Source organism: Augochlora pura, chromosome 3 (genome assembly GCF_028453695.1).
Source record: "Augochlora pura isolate Apur16 chromosome 3, APUR_v2.2.1, whole genome shotgun sequence".
NCBI lineage: Eukaryota > Metazoa > Arthropoda > Insecta > Hymenoptera > Halictidae > Augochlora > Augochlora pura.
The window spans coordinates 14337856-14355330 of NC_135774.1; the positions used below are offsets into that span (position 1 = coordinate 14337856).

The 17475-nt window shown below is 48.7% G+C and overlaps 1 protein-coding gene across 7 annotated transcripts; it reads left to right on the plus strand.

Moving 5' to 3' along the window:
- The first annotated feature begins 136 nt into the window (after positions 1 to 136).
- Chsy (Chondroitin sulfate synthase) lies at positions 137 to 17387 on the plus strand. 7 transcript variants are annotated; one of them, XR_013493776.1, is made up of 9 exons: positions 2441 to 3188; positions 7355 to 7456; positions 8477 to 9453; positions 12495 to 12635; positions 12716 to 12896; positions 14393 to 14749; positions 14856 to 16379; positions 16955 to 17133; positions 17302 to 17379. XR_013493776.1 is itself a non-coding variant. In XM_078177545.1 (8 exons), exons 4-8 carry the CDS (start codon positions 8797 to 8799, stop codon positions 15809 to 15811), a joined length of 2292 nt encoding a protein of 763 aa, XP_078033671.1. In that variant the 5' UTR covers positions 2441 to 3188; positions 7355 to 7456; positions 8477 to 8646; positions 8726 to 8796; the 3' UTR covers positions 15812 to 16901. The 7 variants fall into 7 exon arrangements, 4 of the variants coding, with proteins under 4 accessions (XP_078033669.1, XP_078033671.1, XP_078033668.1 ...); XR_013493777.1 differs by lacking the exon at positions 16955 to 17133 and having other exon boundaries at positions 17302 to 17387; XR_013493775.1 differs by lacking the exon at positions 17302 to 17379 and having other exon boundaries at positions 16955 to 17283.
- Positions 17388 to 17475: the final 88 nt, after the last annotated feature.

The following is a 17475-nucleotide window of genomic DNA, read 5'->3' on the forward strand; positions in this document are numbered from 1 at the left end:
TGGTCGCTACGCCATCAAATATTTAATAAATTATAAAATTAATTAAAGTTGAAGAATTAAATACTATGACATGGATTGCTGCTTCAACATTCTGCTGCTTCGTGGATCTCAATAAAATTAGGAAGAAAATCAAAAAGTGTTAATGGCAACAAACGCGGATGCTCGAACAATCGATCGTTTATGCAGCAAGTTTCGCCAAAATCGGTCGGACATCGGGGCGAATCTGTGCTCGAAACGCAACAAATGGTTGGGTCTGAAACAACCGCGGCCTGTTCCAGACAATTCCCTTCTATCTGTCTGTTGCCGCATGTGTTCGGGATCATCGCGTTTTCCCGGGAAGCCGTAAACCCGAGACGTCCGCGTCGAATCGTCCGCAAAGATGTCCCAAAACCCAAAGCTATCACATGTGCGGGATTCCAGGGATCGGTTCGTGCGTCTGCTTTCCGCCGGCTGGATTTCCACGCGGTCTAAAAATAAAATCATCTGAGCGGTGCCAGCAGCCGGCAGCAAGTTTCCCCCTTTGAGTCATTCATCCGTCCAGATGAATCAATTTCGTGAGGAACCTGCGGCGGCCGCAACCATCGGTGGAATCCGTGAAATCATCCGAAGGGGTCAACGATCCATAGAGTTTTCGAGCGCACACCTACGTCGCCGTCTCACGTCTTAATCGTTCCGCTCGACTAAGGACCGAGCGTGCCCGAACGGGGGATAATGTGAAATTCACGAAGCGTAAAGGTAGCTCAATTCGCCTCTATTTCGACGGGAAGTTCCTGCTTTACGGACTCGCGTAGCCGGGCCGTGCCGCAGTGTGTCAGCTTCGAGTCGCTCGGCAAGCGAACGTTCTCCAGCGTTTCGCCAGCGCACGCGATCCTCATCCCCGGTCGTCGTAGGTGTGTTTCTTGAACGCCGGTAGCACGCGACGCCGTTGCACAATACGTTAACGAGAGATCTGGCCGCGTACGCATCTTGCTCGTTCTCGGGTTTTGCTCGAGTAAACACGTGTGCGCCGACGATTATCGCGCGCGAGAACACGCCGTCGACGAAATCGCGAACGATCAGCTGCTGTTCGAGCTTCGCATGCTCGAACCAGCCAGCGATATCGGATGGAATTGCCTGCCGAGGATACCGGGAACTCGTTCCAGGTGGGGCAGGGTTCTCCGATGATCCGCGATTGACAGGCCAAAGCACAATTGCTGTCCTTTTAAACCATGTGCAGATTTGTTTACGCAGCTCTTTACTTTTATCGATTCGACGAAGTTCGAGATTGGTACGAATTCTTGTTTCTCTTCTTTTACATATCACGGTTATTTCTTGACGCCTCAGATAAGGTACGCTGCGTTTCGTAACCAGAATACCAACCAAAAAACTTCAGTTCTTATACATTATAATTAATAGTAGGAAGTGTGCCACATTTAAAATCGCACCGAAAAACGATATTTTCTAAAATTATGTAACAAGTGAAATGGATAAAATAGAATGAATTTGCAACAATTATTTAGCTTATATCAAACTTTTTTCCACGTACTGTGGATAATAACGCGGTGTATTTTAGAACGGGTTACTTGGAGATTCGATTAATTTTAATAAAATTCTTGGCGAAAATTGAACGTTTCTCAATGGTTTTTATAGTTACGAGACGAGTCGCATGAAACGTCGGCGTCGGTGACGAGACTGTGGATTATTAAATTGCTCCAAAACGGACTCGCTAGTTTCATGAGAAAGAGTGGTGCAACAATAAAGCTGGGGTCATCTCGGAGCTTAATGTCTGCACTTTCTCTGTCCCCCGTTAATTTATTGCGAAGATGATTTAATGACGCGCCGCGAGGGAAACCGAGTACACGTTTTCTCCGAGAAAATGTCATTGTTTGCAAATCCTTGCGCAAATGTCCGCAATGTGTTTTTGCGAGCACAGGATCGACAATCGTTGTTCGATCGAACTGCCACCAGAAACGAACGTGGTAACAGATTGTAACAGTAACCCGTCCGATGAATGAATTTTAAAGCAGACGTTCCAATATTCCGCGTTCCCACCGATAAGAATACTTTCCGAGGGTCACGAGTTCTAAACTTAGACCGCGGCGCGTTCGATCGCGGGTACCGCTCCAAAATTTAGGTAATCGGGTCTATATCGATAATCCATAGTCCAATAAAAATAGAGGCGTGTCGCGGCTGGCGGCCCAGCACGAAGGAATCGGTACGACTCGGTGTTCGACGACGGGCCAATAACAACGGGTCGCGGATATCGCGGCGGTGCGCGGAGGCCGGTTATACGCATCTGTCGAGATTCCGGAGGCGTCTACGCGACCGCGAAGAAACGCGGTTAGGGGATACCGGAGGTTCTTACGTAAGCTTTCTTGCGGCGCACGTGCATCTGGAAATCTCGAAGAATCCGGCCGCGCGGCCAGGGAGACGAAGTTCGGGGGACGAAGAAGCTGGGAAGACGGGGAGGAAGGCGGAGAGGAAGACGGGGAGAGGAAGCCGAAAGTAGAGGATCCGGAAAAGAGTCGGATCCGAGAGGCTGTCGAAGGTTGCCGAGGTCAGGAGCAGGGGGATGAAGGACCTGCGTTGATCGCCGACCTCGTCCGAAACGCGAACGCTCGGCAGTCCCGATTCCCGATGCGATTGGGTCGAGGGAGTTTAGCGGCGACCGAACCGAGAGGCCGATCGGACCGCCTGGCTCCGACTAGCTGGCTGACTGCTTGGCCGACTGGTTGCTCGGCTGCCTGACTGCTAGCCGGCACGGTCTCTTCTCGATTCTCGTTCAGTCGCTGTCCCGACATCCTGCTCGCAACACGTCCGCGGCCGGTGCCACTGCGGCCTCAGCCTCTCCACGTTCCCTCTCGTCGTCGTCTCGGCTTCTTGCCTCTGCCATGCCGCGGGGGACAAGGCTGGGTCCAGCTTGTTTCGGCGCCAGCTAGGACCCCACGTGGATCGGCAGCCGAATCGGGAGCCGACCGGATCGGTGCGACGGCACGGCGAACCTTATCGGTGCAGAGATACGCGCGCACCTTCGCCGGTTCGTCTAGCCTGCTAATTAAATCGGTGCGTCGGAAAAGTTGTCGGACAAGCGACGTTGTTCTCGTTGTGCGGTACAGTGAAGCGAGTCGTGGGTGGACGAGCAAGGTGGCACACGCCGTGACCGAGCGGACCCCGAAATTTCTGCGAGCCGGCCACAGCTTCTTGCGCAAGTAAGTGCTTCCGCGTTCGTAAATTGGGAATGGAGTGGAACACAAAGGACGATTGTTTAACTCATTACATAATGAGACTGTTCAGCCGTGAACGAGGACCGCCTCGACAGCCTCTCCCGCGAGCGGGGAGCCTCTCTTTTATTATTGCCCTGCCGGGTCCCAGAAGTGTCGATGACTCGCCGAGAACTCCTACCGGTTGATTGAACAACGCGGTTGGTTTGTCGCCGATGCGAGTCACGACCGCGGCAAATCTGCCCCGCCTGACGTGCCGTTGCCCACGATGATCCTGCCTTCTCTGCACCCTGCCTAGATCCGTCTGTGGGAACAATTAGCGGAGACCTCGTTCCTCGTAACAGCTTCTAATGGCCGGGGTCTGCCGGTCAGGTCAGTCTGCCGAGAACGAGACCGTTCGGACGCTAATGCGAGTCGATAACCACAATGGATCCTGAACAACCTGACCAGATATCCTCGGGCAGGCGCTCGTTTCCATCTCCTCCGTTCCGAGGTTTTAGCATTCTGTCCGCGGAGATCGCTCCGTTCAACGGTCCTACGATCGCTTCTCGTGTATCCTCGAATTTCGTCGGAGCCACGACGTGTCGACGAACTCGAATCATTGTCGCCAGTTCCCGGCTTCTTCGCAGTAATGAGCTAGACGGCGAATGCACGCACTAGCGATCTGGAACTGACTTTCGGCTGAAACCGGTTCTACCGTCTTTCGTCCACGTCCTCGTCGTCCGAGGCGCGTCACTCCGTAGCACTCCTATCCTTTAACGGGACGAGCGACCGGGATTTCGGTGCAATCGGGATTCCCGACGACGTCGACGATCGATACGATACAGCCTGGTAGTTCGCCGTACTCGCTCGGTATCGCCGAGCGTTCCCGGAATATCGATATTTTCGAAAATCGCAGCTCGACGCACACGAGCGCCTCGTGTTTTTTTCGTCGAATTTATTGCGTCGCCGCACACTATTTCTGATTAATCGTTTTTACGGGCCGATAAGATTGCGGGGCGCGAAGAGAACCGTACGTATTTGCCGGATCGTCGTTTCGACATGCTTTCGTTCGTTCGAGGCCACGATAAATCGTATTAACGGAATCTCCGGCTCTTTCCGTGGACGTAATCCCGCTGCGATTGTGAGAACGGAAACGCGCGTACGGGTTGCGGCTAGGAAACAATCATGGATGACCATCAGCGGCCTTACACTCGGCGAATCATTAATTTACAGTTAACGAGAGCGTTAACCTGCTAATTACTGGAATCATCTCTTAGCATCGGGATTATTCCTCGATTCCTCGGCGCCGCGCACCATGGTCGATCTTATTTTTCTATAAAGCGGCACGAAAATCAGTAATGCTCGAAATGGTGTTCCATCGGTGAACAATTTAATTATCAATGTGCTCTGTTAGCCGACGTCGACAGATGCGTCGGTGTTGTCATGTTAATGATGTGACATCATCGCTGAGCGTAATGGTTTTTTCGAAGAGAAGCCCATGAGGCGTGTTATTACGGGGTCCGACGTAATGCAAAGCATATGAAACGTCTTTTATTTCCCTTAACCAGTTGGCTGTTGCAATATCTTTGCAAGCTGTACGCGCGACTTTTGTAACGTAGAACTAGACTGTAATGAAATGACTTAATTTTTTATTTCATTACTAACATTTACTTGTTTACCTGACTTTAACAGATTTTTACGAGTATACTCGACGTAATACGAAACGTTGTGATTTTTCTGTAACAAGTATATTTGTTAAAAACAATTATCTGTTTAAAAGACTAAAATGGAACATCATTGAGCTTATTTATAAGTTTTGATCCTATAAAACTAAGAATCATGTGCAAGTAGAAGCAACTCATTCTAACCTCCTATCCAAATAATTTATTGATCGTTATAATTCATAAAAATACTTTTAACAAATTATTTCAAAGCTTTAAAGGTTCCCCAATAATTTTAATCATTATTAATATAATTGGACAGCTTAGAAAAGTATTAATATCGATATTTAATTATTTTATCTAATCTTAAATTTCATTCAATTTTATCTATTGCTTCTTGACGAAGAGAAGTCGCGTACATTGATTTATCGACCAATAAACTCCATGATGAAAGTATGTTTGCACATTGCAACTCATTTTCAAAGAAAACTGTCTTCTAAACCGACAAGTCAGAACAAACAAATCAACGTTTATTAGCTAAACGTATCGGACGGTAACGAAACAAGTTGCGCAACTATTTTCAATACGCAGTCACCTGTTTTTAATCCTCAGCCATTCACAATGGCCGTCGACCACTGTGCGTCGTTTCTCTTAATCGTCTTGCTTCGGTTACGCCGGGCAGGGATTCGATAACTGCCCGCGTTCGGATATGTACATCAGCCAGGCGGGGGAACCGGTTTCGCCAAGGGACAATTTCGTCCCTTTGTCTACGCCGATTTAGGGAAAAAAGATATTCGACCATCCCGGCCGGCAGAACCGTACCCAAGGGAACACAGTCCTTTTCTCGCATTATTCTAGGACAGATAGGATCGCGCGCGCGCGGCAGAGTCACGCCGAAATTCCACGGAGAGCTTTCCCGCGTGTCGTTATAACCGTGAACGGAAAAATATTTGACCGGCTCCGCTAATGGACGCGATAACATCCGTCGAGTATTCGAGGCATCGTTCGAGAGCCAGTGAGTACACTTTAATTAATTATCAGCGTCGGGAAACTAGCACGCCCGGAATCCTAGCGAAACTTTGAGTCGAGTATGGAAATGGAAAACTCTTCGATAACCAGGCGGAACATAATTCCTGTACGCCAAAGCGAAGAAGTTACGCCGTTCCAGAGATTTCTAGTTATAGCTTGTTAATTACGAATGTTACTACGGTCTATTAAGTCGGAATTCAATTCTGTTCTACTGTCATCAATATTTAACTCTTTGCACTACGGTTTAACTGTAATCAATAGTTTAACATTGATTTACGGTATATACTTGTCCCACTTACCGGCGAAAGTTAACAAAATTTACATTTAGTTACTAGTTGAATAAAATTTTATATTTTAATAAATATGTCTTTTATTTGATTAACAGTATATATTATAGTGTGGTATATAACATAAAACTAATAAAAGAAATAATGAAGTGATTAAAATGAATATATAAAAATAAAATTAATATATGTCATATGACAAGTTTTCGTCGTTCCTTAGAGTAGTCACTAGAGCGTAAAGGGTTAAAAATTCAAGTAAATACAGGCAGACAATTTTCTTCGTCTTTTAAGGAACGATTGTGATCGAGGAAAATTCCGATCATTGTAACTATAAAAATAATATAACAAGGGTGCTTCGATCTCAAGCAAGTTTGCAAATACTGCATAACGTGCAATTTGCACATCGAGAAAGCTGCGGCCGTTTGAGCCAAATCCGGAGAAGTTGTTCCCTTTCGAAGACCGTGTGCAAATATTTCCGCAACATCTTTGCCAGGCAAGGGGGTGTCGGCTCGCGAAACGCGCCGACTATTTTCTGTACTCCGTACGAAACGATTGGGTAAATGCTCCTTGTTAGCAGCACGTGGAGTTATACATTCCTCCCGTATAATTCGCGAAGGTAACAGAACCGCGCCGCTTAATTCGCCGAGAACGTCTTATAACGGGCGCGTTCGTGCTCTTGCTTATGGATACACCATTGTGCCACGGGAATCCTGAGAGTTTCTGGGGCCGCTTTGTTCGTCCGGTTATCGCTGTGTGACGGGGCAAAGTATAAAAATCATCGACGAGTCAATAAGCGGCCACGTGGATGCTCCTCGATAGCCCCAATTGAATCAGTTTTATCGCGCGACATGGCGAACATTTCGATCGTCCGTGACGATCGATAATTGCCATCGCCGCGGCGGGACAATAGTACGCAGTCGGGAACACGAGACCCCCGCCGATACGTCGATCCCGCTTCGCGCGTCGCACGGCCAACGGGAATGGACGCCCCCGACGTTCCAAAAGGAGAGAAAAATCGTCGCCGAATATTAATCGCTGACGCGCGACTCTTGACCGCTTGTCTCCCACAGCACGTGTGCGACCTAGATCCTCCGCGGAGCCACTCGTCGAAATATTGATCGTATCAATTTTCGTCCGCGAATCGACGATCGCGCAGCTCGTTCCTTATCAAACAACGGCCCTCGTGTGTTCCTTTCAGATTAACATGGAATCTCGATCGGTCGGACGTTCGAGTAACCGCGGACAGTTTGCGAAGCGGCTCGGCAGGATGCAGACGCTGGGATCGCCGGAAGGATTCGACGTGAGTTCGCCCCGTGATTCGTTACTTCTGTGCGCGTCACGCGCAAATATAATCCGCCGCGGATAAACTGAACCGCAGGTATTGTTGACACGGTATCTTCCCGGGGACTGACGCATAACGCAAATGACTGGTCAAACAACGACGGTCTTTGTAGTCTTGCCGAGAACGTCGAAAAATACACACAGCCGGAGTTTGTGTTTTAAACGGCAAACAGCCTTGGACCAAGGTCCAGTGGACACGCGGAGCCGGTTCGGGACGCTGCGCCGCGCCTTAACTCGGTCAAGACGGTGTGCCGAAGCCTTCCCTTTTGACTACCGAACACTCGGTTTAAAATACCGCTGGCCTTTCTTGATCCCATTTTGCTTGAAATAGCCCGTGGACAATTCCCTGTTCCGAAATATTTCACGATTAGAACGACGATCCAGTTGACACTCGTTTTCGCATTCCTTTTACGAAGACGCTCGGGCTGCGAGTAGGGGATGGTTGTACCACTTTGACTTTCAAATACGAATACGAAAAAATTATTGCATTCACAGCGACGATTTTTGCATGATTATATTATCTACTTATATAAGATTTCTGGAGAATAGCTGTTTTGTTAGATGACTTGGAATAACCAAGTTGTTAATTAAATATGGAAGTGAAGGTATGTTACAACCATTCCCGGCTACTTGCTCGATTATGACACCCCTTGGTGCTGATGATAGCTTACAGTTAAATTTAAAAAATCAAGACATTTGCCTGAAAAAATAGAGTAGACTGCGGATTTTTTAAAAAATATATTTTTTGTCTAGTAATTGTATAAAGAAAGCAATTGAGTAACCCCTTGCTCTAGAATATCATGTAAAACATGGTCTACTCACCAGTCATCAATTTTTGCAATAAACGTACAGAAATCCGCAGTCTAATAATAATGTATAAATAAGACTATTGAAGTTCCCTAGATTGCATTTATCAATAAAAAATACTCGTGCGAATTTTCCAAGGACAATCCTAGAACAATACAATTTCTGTCCGCAGGTTTGATCAGAACGGCGCTCGGTGCTTCCAGAGGGAGCAATGGACGAATCCCCGGCGATCTTACTAATTAGCGCATTGAAATCATTAAAGACGACGGCGGCGAGCGTTAGAATGATGACGATGAACCCAGCCGGTGGTCCGGGGACCCCGGAAGAGTGCCAATGGAGGAGGTGACGTATCACCCAGTGATGCGTAAACGACGTGGATTGGCCAGCGCCGTTCTGGGCCTGATAGTGGGCCTTCTCCTAGGTTTCCTGATCCAAAGCTTCCGGATCCTGTCGACGAGCCATCAGCAACGGTTCAATGTTTACGCGTCCTCGATGGCCGGACCGCGCGCAGCTCGGCCATCATCGGCGAGAAACATCAAGCTGATGGACGACGAGCAGATAAACAGTTCGTCGACGAGCCTGGTCTTCGTGGGCGTGATGACGGCCGGCAAGTACCTCGACACGAGGGCCAAGGCCGTCTACGAGACCTGGGGTAAGGACCTTCCAGGTAAAATTGCCTTCTTCTCGTCGGAGACGTCCACCGTACCCGAAAACTGTCCGGATCTGCCTCTGGTCGCGTTGCCGAGGGTCGACGACACCTATCCGCCCCAGAAGAAGTCGTTCATGATGCTCCAGTACATGTGGAACAACTTCGGCGACCGTTTCGAGTGGTTCCTCAGGGCCGACGACGACGTTTACGTGAGGACCGACCGTCTCGAGAAGCTGCTCCGATCCGTCAACTCGAAGAGGGCCATGTACATCGGCCAGGCCGGCAGAGGGAACTCCGAGGAGTTCGGTCTGCTGTCCTTGGAGTACGACGAGAACTTCTGCATGGGCGGCCCGGGCGTCATTCTGTCCAGGGAGACCTTGAGGAGGATCGTGCCGCACATCAAGTATTGCCTGAGACATCTGTACACCACGCACGAGGACGTCGAGCTGGGGAGGTGTGTGCAGAAGTACGCCGGCATACCTTGCACCTGGAGTTACGAGGTAACGCTCTCTTACCAATTAGTCGGCGTTAGACACCTCGGCTTAGGGGGTACATTGACTGTAACTGAGAACCGTGGTCGACTTCGGGTAATTACCGAGGTACAGCTAGACTTAGCTAGGCCATCGGACATCGTAGATTAGTTTACGTATTAACTGGGAAGTCGACCTCTAGATCTTGGAAAGCGATCGATGGGTCTATGGCCCCTTTGAGCTCGGATACTAGACTTGTCCTTCAGAGGCTACTTTCAGGTAGCTACGTAGGCAGTGCTGGACTTAGCTGGGTCATTGGAGGTGGTAGACTAGTCTGGGTAATTCGGAGCTTCAGTCTATTCGAGCTTAGTTTCTAGATTTATTCTTTGGGGGTTGTTTTGAGGTAACTGCGTTGATTATGCTAGATTCATTGTTACGTGGGACATAGAAGAACGTAGACAATATTAGATATTAACTTCACGCTCAAAGCGCACAAAAACAATTTCTGGATTTTAGGGAGCAATGGATACAGCTCATCTTTTTAAGCTTATTTTCCATATCTGTCCATCAGTGATCGCACGAAGGTCGCTAAGCAGATATTACTAGACCCAACGGAGCTGATAGACAATTTTTCGTATCGACTTTACAGTCAAGCCTCGCAAAGTCAGCTCCTCTAAAATCAAGCACAGCTTCGCTTTCCTCGGGCCAATTTTCTAGATCTTCTTTCCATGAACACGTCCCGGCATTGTCCAGCCGCTTCGCGTGTCCCGCTGCCGTTCACATAACATTAAATCTATTTTCGCTCGCCCTCCTTTCCTCTCTCGTTCTCTCCCCATCCGTTCTACCTTGTTTCTCTCTCTCTCTCCCTCCCCCCGCCTGTTCCCGTCTCGCTCCACGTGCACACACAGAGCCGCGTCCGTACACGGCACGTGTAATTTGTTGATCGACACAAGCTCACGGTTCATTAGAACGCCGGGCTATCCCACAGAACGCAACACGTACGCGATACCGCTTTCTACACGTACGAGTTACCTGATGAGCGATGCACAGCCGGAATCTCCGTTCCGGCTAACGGTGACTCGCCGAGGAATCTTATGGTTCTATCGCGTGCAAATAAATGAACCTCTTTGCTCGATCATTTTCCCATTTTTCTCTGCGAACGCCTGCGAGATTGACGCCTTGCCTATGCGCGCGGCCAGCGATTCAAAAGATATACCGGTTTCCGGTTTAATAGCGATGCTAAACAGTCTTTTTACGACCTCGCGCATCTGCTCGATTCGATCGAGGTAAGCAACGATGCCGGCAACAATTAACACTAAATTTACCGTATTGCTCGAAAAGACCGGTTCCACGTCTTTTAATTGAAAATTATTCAGATTATTATATCGAGAGATTAATATTTAGAGTTCAGGATAAAATGACAAAACGTAGAGAGGTTTAAATAAATCCAGTCTCGTCATTTTTACGAAGCTGCGGATGTCTGCTATTTTTAGCGCTCGGTAGATTTAGCGTTAAGTAGAGGCGTGACGGTGATGAACGATCGTGCTTCTGCCGTGTAGATCAGTGGGGTAGCGCGAAGCTTGGACAATCGCAGTTGCGCGGAATTCGACGGAACGATGCACGGGCGACCGCGACAGAAGCGACCCGTCGAGGTACGCGAAACCCTGTCTGCGAATTAGGTGACTCAGAAATCGGGCAATTAAACCCCGTCCCGGACGGACGAAACGGCCGCGGCGGTGCGACGTAACGCGGCCCGTATTACGGCTTTAAATACGTATGTAAGCTACACGTCTGCATGATGCGCAGGGTACGCTATCATTGGGTTAACTCGGAAGGTACAATGCACAGATGAGGATGTTAGTCGTTAAGTACAAGCGAATAGCACCCTGCTAACCCAGTGACCAGATCGGTCGATTCTCCTCCATCTTGACACTCGGCGTGTTCCGTCGGCGAGCGGTTAAGCAGCAATTTGCAGCACGAAGTGCCTCGAATCTACGCGTAGACCTCCTTGGAATAATTTAATCGAACTGCAGTCCGGTGTGCGCTCAATGTTGCGCGACGCAGCCCGCGCTATTATGTCACATTGTCGCCGACAGCGTGGCCCGAAACACGATCCAATCAAAAGGATTGTTGTGGATTGAGGAAATCCTAATAAAACGCTGTCGAACGAACGAAAAAAAAAAAAAAGAAACGAGGAAAAGCCGGGGGATCGCGGGTGATCGTTGGCCAACCACCGCGGATCGCCGAGGATTTCGGTGGAGCGCGGGGCGATCGCGTACGCGAGCGTCTCGCACCGGGTCCTATTCAGATCGCTCGTTTGAAAGGTGAAACGCAACGGTGGAGGATGTCACTCGTTAGATACGCACAAATCGTACCCTGCTAACCTACTGGCAGTCCATTCATTCCCGTCTTGATACTCGACGTAAGGTCGAAACACTTAATAGCGGGACGCGCAAGTGTTCGCTCGCGAGTCGCGAGTTTTCGCGGCGATCGTGGCGATATCGGGCGGCCACGGTGTTCCCTTATCGGAAACCGGCGACGAGTTTCGACGCGAGCTGCGCGTGTACCGTGCGCGAGCCGCGCGGCGTTCACACGACGCTCCGGTACGGAACACGGACGAGCACCGCACGTTTTCGATTACAGACGCGTAAATCGTAAAAAGAAACCGCCGATGGAATCGGTCGCGGCACGTCGAGCAAGCGAGACGCCGCGAGCCGGTGGACGATTGTGTGTAACCGGAGACCACCGCACCCACTGGTCACACGGCTTGATTAACACCCGTTCCGCGGGCCCGTGTTTCACCGAGATGCGTCTACGCGTTCCTGATAGCAATAATTATCGGGCCGCGCGCGGGCAGGAAGTTCATACTTTAACCTTAACTCCGGTTCTGTTTGCGTCAATTGCCGTCTGTCAAGGCTCGCGGGTGTACGCTCATTCGTGCCGCGTTAATTCGGCCACTCGAAATCTGTCGCCAGCCACGAAATAACGCGATCGCGTTGCACTCGATTCGTATATACCGAAATTCCTGAAGGGGATCCTGCTTGATCGGTTGCTTCCGTTTCTTTTTCCAGATGCAGTCGATCCTGTACCACAACAGCAGCGGGGCACAGGCGTTCACCGGAAACCTGAAGAAAAAAGAGGTCCACCGTGCTATTACTCTGCATCCAGTGAAAAGCCCGCCGCACATGTACAGGCTGCACAATTACATGAGGGTAGGTAACCAGGCGAGTAATATTACCTGCAATCATTCCTATCGGGCCGCCGCAATAGGTGCTATGTATTTCCGTTCCAGGCGCTCAGAATACAGGACCTGCAGCAGGAAAGGCTGAATCTGCACCGGGACGTTTACGCGATGACCAAGCAGCTGGGCACGGCCGTCGAGAATTTGAGCAGCTTCGAAATAGCTGACGGCGTGCCGCTGTTTCCGGTTGATCCTCACTCCGCGGAGTATCCCGGCGACACGGAAATATTGGGTAATTGTCGACCGGTTTCGTGCAATCGTTATCTCTCCCTTCGACGATCTATACGGTCCTGAAAGTTAAGCGACGCGATTTAATCGCCGGCCTTGCCGGTTTTTATGCGCGGCGAAAATCGCATGGCGGTGATCGCAAGATACCGGAGCTATGGCATTTTTCTTCTAAAATATTTTATCGAGTTTGAAACAATTTAGGGGTTCTTTGAAATTCTTTTACTGTTTTTATTCGGTCCAGTCAGTTTTAGTCAGAAATTTGTAAATAGATTGATTTATAGTAATTAGAACAAACTCTTGGAGTTAGCGACTTCGCAACGTTCTTAATTTGTCTGAGAACGTGTGAATGGATACTAAAACATTGAGACTACTAAAATAGTAAACTTTTATCTTACACTGAATTTTATGAAGAAACAAAAGAAAATTTATATTGAGATTTCAGTAGTTTTTATATTTTGAAAATAATAAATAGTATTCTAATTATAATAGAAAATCATAAGGTTACTACATTGTCATATTACATCCATTAATTTCAATCAGAAATTTATAAAATATGCACTCCAATAATTCAAAGAAATATCACGTCTTTGTCACAAATCGTCGTAACAAAAAGACAAACTAGGTACATCGCAACAATGTAACAGAAACCAAAGTATCCCATCGAAGAGAAATGAGGCTGTCGAAGACCGACTAATTGTCGAAGATTGCCTCGCATTCCCGGCAATTGATACAAAGTGTTCCCGATCTCGTTTATCCCGAGAAAAATGTAACGAATCAACGGATAGAAAAAAAGAGGCCGGGGCCGTCCTTGCGAACGAAACGTCTGCGACGTCGTCGGTTTCAAGACCAATCGCGTTTCCGTGGATGTGCGTTATTAATAGAGCCACTTAAAATGATTAACTCGTGCGAATTGATCGCCGGACCAGCGTCGCTGGCACGAGGTATGGGACGATTCGTTTCAGCCCATCAACGGTGTCAATCGGAATTTCGATCGTGATTCGACTCATTTCCATTTTCTGCTGTTAGAGCGCGATCGTTCTAACGTGTAATTGGTTGATCAGCGGACAAAGTGATTCGCGGCGTTACGTGCGCTTATCGTCTCTTAAATTAATCCCGCGAACTTCGGCGACAGTTCTGATCTGGAAATTAGGAATCTTTGTAAGCTTGTTAGATTTTACTTGGTTCGTCTCTGACGAGATTAGTAAATATTTTTTAACGATTATTATATTAGGTCAATCTCGCAAACTTCGACGAGATTTTATTCGATTTTTCTTAAATAGACAGAGCAAGAATTTGGGGTTTAATAAAATTCACTTAGGATATTTAATTTCGTTAGTAACAACATCACAAGTTGGAACAATTTCTAGTCAAACTGTATCTTTATTTGTTTCATAATTTACCGATTCTCTGTCACTTCGAATGATGCTACCTATATTTACATACGACCTGCGTGACGTCGATGGAGAAGGAAAGTGGAATAATCGCAATTAATTATCGCAGGTGTTCCGGCGGGACTGCAATCGTTCAGGCCGACGGCCAGCCGCGACGTAATTCCCTGGGATTTTCTCTCGCGGTCGGAGTACAGCTTGGCGGACTCGAATCCCCGACGGAGGATCCACAGCGACATAAAGGAGGGTCTGGAGGACATCACGCGGGAAGTAATGGCCTCCATAAACGCGTGCTCGCGGCAGCGTGGCCGCGTCGTCGAGGAAAGGTCAGCCCTATACGGGTACAGACGGCTGGATTCTTACGGCGCCGACACGATACTGGATCTCCTGCTGGTGTACCGGAAGTACAGAGGCAGAAAGGTCACGCTGCCGGTTAGGCGACACGTCTACCTCCACCAGCACTTCACCGGTAACCATTTTTATCCGTTCGCGACGAAACGGCGTTTCCCGGCTCGCGGAAACGCCCGGCTAGACGAACAGCCGGTGATTTCTCTTTTTTTTTCTCGGTTTTGCAGGACTGGAAATACGGGAAACGGTGGACGGCGAGGAGGTGGACGAGGCGAACAGACGCCGGGAGAACGATAAATCGTTGCAGAACATATTCCGCGGTGGTTTCCTGAACCTGAATTTCAACTCCGAGGAGGAGGATCCGGTCAGGAGCAAGACCATACACTTCGTGCTGCCTCTGGCCGGCAGACACGAGGTTTTCCAAAGGTTCCTACAAAACTACGAAGAGATCTGCCTGACCAGCGACCAGAGGACGGCTCTGCTGGTCGTACTCTATCACCACACGACCGAGAACTCCTTCAATCAAACGATAGATCTGATCGAGCAACTCAAGTACAAGTACAGGAGCGCCAGCATCGATATTCTGCCCGCCTCGGGCCAGTTCTCCAGGGCGAGAGCACTGGAGCTAGCTACTTCCAGGCTGCGCAACGACGACCTGATGTTCTTCGTCGACGTGGACATCGTTTTCACGGAGGCGGCGCTTTATAGGATAAAGGCGAACACTCTTCTAGGTAGACAGATCTATTTCCCGGTGGTGTTCAGCCAGTACGATCCGAAGATCGTTGGTAAACGAGGGAGGGACATGTTCGCCATCGACGAGACTTCCGGTTACTGGAGGCAGTTCGGTTTCGGCATCGTCTCGTTGTATAAGCAGGACTATCGAGCCGTGGGCGGATTCGATCTCTCCATACAAGGATGGGGAAAGGAGGACGTGGACTTCTTCGAGAAAGCCGTGAAGTCCAGCATCAAGATCTTCAGGGCCGCGGATAGAGGGTTGGTTCACGTGTACCACGACGTGGAGTGCAGCAAGGACCTTTCCGAAGTGCAGCTGTCCATGTGCATGGGCACCAAGGCTGACACCTACGCAGGGATGGAGACGCTGGCTAAGATGATCTACCAGAATCCAGAGATCCTGCGATTCGCCAAAGCGAAGCGAGCGAACCTGACCAACGCTGCCGGTTGAGGACGGCCGACAGCGGCTGACGTTATCGCCGACGATAAGACAGAGACCGTGGTTCCGCCAGTGCATAAACGTTTTCGCGGAGCTTTTGTACATACGCTGTGCGATTGTGGTACTCTCGCGTACTTGATATTTAAGAGTGACACGAATTCACCAAAGCCATTGCCGTATAAGTTCGATAATTCGAGTCGACGTCGAAGTTTGCTGTGTCGGTAAAACAGAGCGCGGACTCGCGCGGCTAATTTAACGATTAAATTGTAAGGTGTAAAATCGACGACTGTCCGCGTACGGGATCTGTATCGACGTCTCCCGTACGCCGAGATTATGGCACTATTCGCGCTAGAAACACGACGCACCGCTTTCCGATAGTTTCTAGTGACGAACGTGCTTTCTTCCTACCGATGGAATGCGAGTCGTACGCGTTCGTTTTCAGAATCGTAGTTACGCGTGTTCGTAACCGGGGTGCCTCGCGCGGAACGGTACAAAATCGTAGCCGACCGAGAGAGAACCGCGAACGAGACGATTCGAGATTGCCAATACTCCTGTGAGAACGTTCCGCTGAATCAGTTGTGTAAGTACATGTGATATTATCGTGCCTTGTATAGACGTTTATTTGTGAATTTTCTGTACTGCCTATTTTATCGTACCTATTTGTACCTACGCGCGACCAGTTGTGAAAATACGGCGCGCGAGAGAACCCATCCACTTGCATAAGCGTTTATGCAATTCTCGCTCGCCGAGATGCTTCGACATTTCATCGAATTCCAAATAAAATTTCTCTATTGAATAATCGTGTTGCGTCAATTGCTGCGACGAGAAACAAACGGCACCCCTAATGCTCATCGACGTCTCGCTGATTTATCACCGAAACGCTCCCCGTCTCATGGGGAGCTTTCGATTTATGAGGCTGCAAAGAGAAGACCATTCTTGGAACCCGTTTGTAACGAAAGTGAATGAAATTCTCTTTGGTCGATGATATAAATATATCCACATACTGAATTATATTTGAAAATATAAAAGGGCCTAGAAAGAATCCTTCTTTTTATCATTTTCTAGCATATTGAAGTATTACATTTCTTTTTCATTCATCGTCTGCAATTATACGTTCTTTAATAATTAATTTTGGAGAAACTTGGGATGTTATAGGTTCACTGCCTGAAGTAAAGGACAACGCGAATAGGAAACATCCAGCCTTTCCCAAAGATATTTCAGTCCGTTTTCAGCAAATTGAGGAAACGTCTGCGGCCACTCGTTAGCATTTATTAAAAAAGGCCAGCGGCTGGTTGATGAACGCACTTCATAAATCCAGCATCTGTTCCATCCCGGTGCGAGCGTTTGCCATATTTCTCGCGATAGAAAGTGTCTTCAACATATAAGGACCCGTCCAGGATCCCTTTAAGGATCATGACGAAACCGGTCGATTAATCGAAGATCGCAATTAAACGTTATCTCGTGAATCTTTCCTCAACATTTGGCTTTGCTTTCCTTTTAAGAAAAATCCACGATGATCCGCGTCGCAGCCTCCGCAGCTGGCAACAACGACGCTCCTCCCCCGGTCTCGCCATCGCGCAGCGATAACACGATGGGAGCTTCGATCGGAACGAACTCGAAAGAATGCGGGAGGCGTGAATAGCCAGGCCCGTGACCAGCTATGCCTCGTAGGAAGT

What these genes read in the sequence shown, in the direction of transcription:
- Chsy (XM_078177543.1), top strand. Translation starts at nt 8,638, where the DNA reads ATGGAGGAGGTGACGTATCACCCAGTGATGCGTAAACGACGTGGATTG. An exon ending in CTTGCACCTGGAGTTACGAG is followed by an intron (nt 9,454 to 12,494) that starts GTAACGCTCTCT and finishes TTCTTTTTCCAG; the next exon opens with ATGCAGTCGATCCTGTACCA. An exon ending in CGGCGACACGGAAATATTGG is followed by an intron (nt 12,897 to 14,392) that starts GTAATTGTCGAC and finishes TAATTATCGCAG; the next exon opens with GTGTTCCGGCGGGACTGCAA.